This window comes from Ylistrum balloti, unplaced genomic scaffold (genome assembly GCF_031769215.1).
Source record: "Ylistrum balloti isolate Yb309-2 unplaced genomic scaffold, AGI_CSIRO_Ybal_v1 Utg370006, whole genome shotgun sequence".
Classification (NCBI taxonomy): domain Eukaryota; kingdom Metazoa; phylum Mollusca; class Bivalvia; order Pectinida; family Pectinidae; genus Ylistrum; species Ylistrum balloti.
The window spans coordinates 2,946,211-2,951,108 of NW_026782081.1; the positions used below are offsets into that span (position 1 = coordinate 2,946,211).

General features: G+C 41.2%; 1 protein-coding gene across 1 annotated transcript; it reads left to right on the forward strand.

The window, feature by feature from the left end:
- Nucleotides 1-2,553: 2,553 nt before the first annotated feature.
- On the forward strand, nt 2,554-4,554 carry LOC132548203 (uncharacterized). The gene is made up of 2 exons (XM_060212025.1): nt 2,554-2,641; nt 2,834-4,554. Exons 1-2 carry the CDS (start codon nt 2,554-2,556, stop codon nt 4,552-4,554), a joined length of 1,809 nt encoding a protein of 602 aa, XP_060068008.1.
- Nucleotides 4,555-4,898: the final 344 nt, after the last annotated feature.

The window sequence follows — 4,898 nt, forward strand, 5'->3', positions numbered from 1 at the left end:
GCTTATGGTTTGTGAAGTATACGGATACTAGCTGAAATTCGTATGAAAAAGTACGGCTTATAATGAAATGTTTAAACTGTTTGTCTACGCATCTACATTTAATTGATACTTACGTTTCTTATGTTTCAGATTGACTATCCTTTATATGTCTCGTAAAACAACAGGACTAGTGACTAAGAAAAGGCAGTCAAAACCACAGGTGCTTGTCGTTGGAATTCCCAAGCCATGGTCTATATTTATGTACCGTAATTCTTGCCAAGGTAGCAGGAAACAGCTGATTAGCATTTTTCCTGAAGTTATTGGTCATGTTTGAGATATACAGGTATAACAGTTTGGTTATGAAAAATACATTCTTGCATGTATGTATACTTATAAACTTCACAACAATTACATTAATAGTAGAAAGAAAAAAATGACATGTGATTGCCATGGTTACAATGCTACAATGGTAGACACAGATTCGAGACTGTCAAAATCGTAATCTCCAACAAAAATCAAAAATATTATTATGACAAATTGAAACCACACATTGTCCACTTCAACATGACAAGACAAATTTTAACAAGGATTTATTTTTTGAATTTTAATTAAAACCTTTATAATGGTGTAATCTAATGAACAAAACTATCACCCACGGCCACACCGAGAAACTGTGTACTGCTACCCAAGACCCTAAGGTCAAACATTTCATAGAATTTTGGGCACGCGTTGGGGAAGATAAAATCAATGCGACATGTTGATGGTAACAAATCATTATAATTACGTTACATGGATTTTATGTAAATAGCTCAATTTGTGATGTTTCATATCCAAACTTTAAAAAGTTTCAGTATGATAATGATCCCGCGAGACCCTTTGGTATCGTACAATATGTATACGGCAAAAATCGGCATCTCATCCTATCTGTGTCACAATTCTCTGGACTCTGCGCTATGTCATAATTAATACTGTTACAGATAATGCTGTTTACTGTTCGGGCAGGTGTTACATGTGCATAAACTTCACAATAAAATTAATATTTAAGTTATAAGAAAACGCCGTCGAAAAATGAAGAAAGCTTTTTTCTTGTTAACATACAGTTTAAATGAAAATTGATTCAAACCTTTTACTGTAGAAAAATGAAAACTATTATGAAGAAAACACATTTCCTGTGAGAGTGCCAATTTTATGCATGTGCAATACTGAAACGTCATGTAGAATTAAACGCAGTGATGAATGTGCGGCTTTTTGTACACGCCGACATGTTTATGATTCCGCATGTCCCCCTTGCGATATTGACACTGGCAGCATGCAAATCTTTCCACCAACATACATCCATAACAGCTTTAAAAAAAACACACACACAGAACAAAATTTATTTTTTAAATATCTGTGATCAAAGCTTATCATTTCTGTATACATATGCTATAATCCGTACCCACAGAATTTCCAAACGGCTAAAAACCGTTCACATGCCCATACAATTATGCCAATGAAACGGTATCCACTTTCAAAGAATTAATGTTATATCGGTTTGGTAACAATGATAAGGCAGTTGTACATGTCGGTAATAGGTTTGGCATGACATGAAACCATTTCGATTTCATCATCTCCTTTAAAGGTTCACCTCCAGGATAGCTCCACATGTTTTGTTAAATGATTTTATAATGACACATTCAGATTTCTTAGTTAATTTTCCATTGTAAACGTAGGTCTTCTTAAAACAACGAGACCAGATTTTGACCATCAGTGTTATGTTAGATTAATGGAAACCATGATTTTCCTACCTCCTGTCAATAGCTATATCCGGTGTACGATGAGAGTCGCTGTACGTACCACCAGTGTTACGTCCTTTCGATCTTTCAGCGGATGAACCAAAGGTTGATTGGTTGGTTAGTTACAGATTTTCCGTCACTGTGACTCGTTTCCAGGCGTTGTTACGTTGACAAATATCAGTGTTCTGGCGTCGTGCAAAAACAGGTACAGGTAAATTGGATCACAATATATAATCGCAATATCACGTGAAATATTTCACCATCAAGCTACAGTTACCTGCTTTACCAATATTTAGCCAAACGCGTTAGATGGTGATGTTTTTGTTTTGACTTTTTTTCCTGTAGTTCTACACGAGTTATGCCCCCTTGTACACTGATGAGTCTTCGCTCCGCTGACAGAACGCGTTAAAGGTAACTAACTTATACACAAATAATTAGATAAGTATTTATATAATAACCCATTTTTTATGTTAATGGCCTAACCAGTTGTACAAAGTTTACTTGCAGATTTATTTTTCATTTAATTAAATTCCAATCCATGCCATCTACAAATTCCAGTCGCCACATTTGTTAACGCTAACGGGAGTCAGTATTGGAAAGCTTTTCAACGATCGTGTTTTATAGATCGTGTTTTTAAGAAAATACAACGAGTGATTTAAAATGGATGTCATTATTTATTTGTATTGCAACATGCTTTTTGATATATGAATAAATGGTCTGAGTATGAACACAAACTGGTGCCCTCCATTCTCAAAATAGGCTGCTTATGAACTGACGCCATCTTTCGGGAGTCATTGACATGTCAACAAAACGCTATGTTCGTCGACCAGACAACAGCTTAAAATCGGAAGATCTAGGCGACGGGAATCCTGTAACCTACCAACCAAGTAAGCCCAACCAAGCAACCCAACAAAATTCCTACCAACCAACCAACAAACAAACCAGTCACTTACCAACCAACCAATAGCCAAGCCAAATCAACAACCCAACCAATCTACCAACCAACCAACCAACCACCAAGACCAATCCACCAACCAACCTACTACCAAGACCAATCCACCAACCAACCTACCACTAAGACCAATCCACCAACCAACCTACCACCAAGACCAATCCACCAACCAACCTACCACCAAGACCAATCCACCAACCAACCTACCACCAAGACCAATCCACCAACCAACCTACCACCAAGACCAATCCACCAATCAACCTACCACCAAGACCAATCCACCAACCAACCTCCACCAAGACCAACCTCAACCACCAAGACCAATACCAGTCCACCATACCACCAAGACCAATCCACCAACCAACCTACCACCAAGACCAATCCACCAACCATCCACAACCAACCTACCACCAAGACCAATCCACCAACCAACCTACCACCAAGACCAATCCACCAACCAACCTAACCAAGACCAATCCACCAACCAACCTACCACCAAGACCAATCAACCTAACCAACCTATCCACCAAGACCAAGTCCACCAACCAACCTACCACCAAGACCAATCCACCAACCAACCTACCACCAAGACCAATCCACAACCAACCTACCACCAAGACCAATCCACCAACCAACCACCAAGACCAATCCACAACCAACCTACCACCAAGACCAATCCACCAACCAACCTACCACCAAGACCAATCCATCAATCAACCTACCACCAAGACCAATCCATCAATCAACCTACCACCAAGACCAATCCACCAACCAACCTACCTACAAGAACAGTCCACCAACCAACCTACCACCAAGACCAATCCACCAACCAACCTACCACCAAGACCAATCCACCAACCAACCTACCACCAAGACCAATCCACCAACCAACCTACCACCAAGACCAATCCACCAACCAACCTACCACCAAGACCAATCCACCAACCAACCTACCACCAAGACCAATCCATCTATCAACCTACCACCAAGACCAATCCACCAACCAACCTACCACCAAGACCAATCCACCAACCAACCTACCACCAAGACCAATCTACCAACCAACCTACCACCAAGACCAATCCACAACCAACCTACCACCAAGACCAATCCACCAACCAACCTACCACCAAGACCAATCCACCAACCAACCTACCACCAAGACCAATCCACCAACCAACCTACCACCAAGACCAATCCACCAACCAACCTACCACCAAGACCAATCCCATCCACCAACCAACCAATCCACCAACCAACCTACCACCAAGACCAATCCACCAACCAACCTACCACCAAGACCAATCCACCAACCAACCTACCACCAAGACCAATCCACCAATCAACCTACCACCAAGACCAATCCACCAACCAACCTACCACCAAGACCAATCCATCTATCAACCTACCACCAAGACCAATCCACCAACCAACCTACCACCAAGACCAATCCACCAACCAACCACCAAGACCAATCCACCAACCAACCTACCACCAAGACCAATCCACCAACCAACCACCAAGACCAATCCACCAATCAACCTACCACCAAGACCAATCCACCAACCAACCTACCACCAAGACCAATCCATCTATCAACCTACTACCAAGACCAATCCACCAACCAACCTACCACCAAGACCAATCCACCAACCAACCACCAAGACCAATCCACCAACCAACCTACCACCAAGACCAATCCACCAACCAACCTTCCACCAAGACCAATCCACCAATCAACCTACCACCAAGACCAATCCACCAATCAACCTACCACCAAGACCTATCCACCAATCAACCATCCTACCAACAAACCGATTTATACGGGCAATGAAATTGACGCGGTAGGAGAAATATCCAGATAACTGAGACCACATTTCCATTTTATTATTTTAAACATGTATTGATATTTTACAAGTGCAAACTATCATCTGATGTCCTACAAAAGCAATGTTGAGTCCTACAAAAGCAATGTTGAGAGTAACAGCCAGAGTTTCTATGTAGAACTGAGATCAGCAATGTTGAGAGTAACAGCCAGAGTTTCTATGTAGAACTGAGATAAGCAATGTTGAGAGTAACAGCCAGAGTTTCTATGTAGAACTGAGATCAGCAATGTTGAGAGTAACAGCCAGAGTTTCTATGTAGAACTGAGATCAGCAATGTTGAGAGTAACAGCCAGAGTTTCTATGTAG

Coding starts and splice junctions, on each gene's coding strand:
- LOC132548203 (XM_060212025.1), top strand. CDS start 2,554: ATGTCAACAAAACGCTATGTTCGTCGACCAGACAACAGCTTAAAATCG. Junction 2,642..2,833: donor TCCTGTAACCTACCAACCAA/GTAAGCCCAACC, acceptor CCTACCACTAAG/ACCAATCCACCAACCAACCT.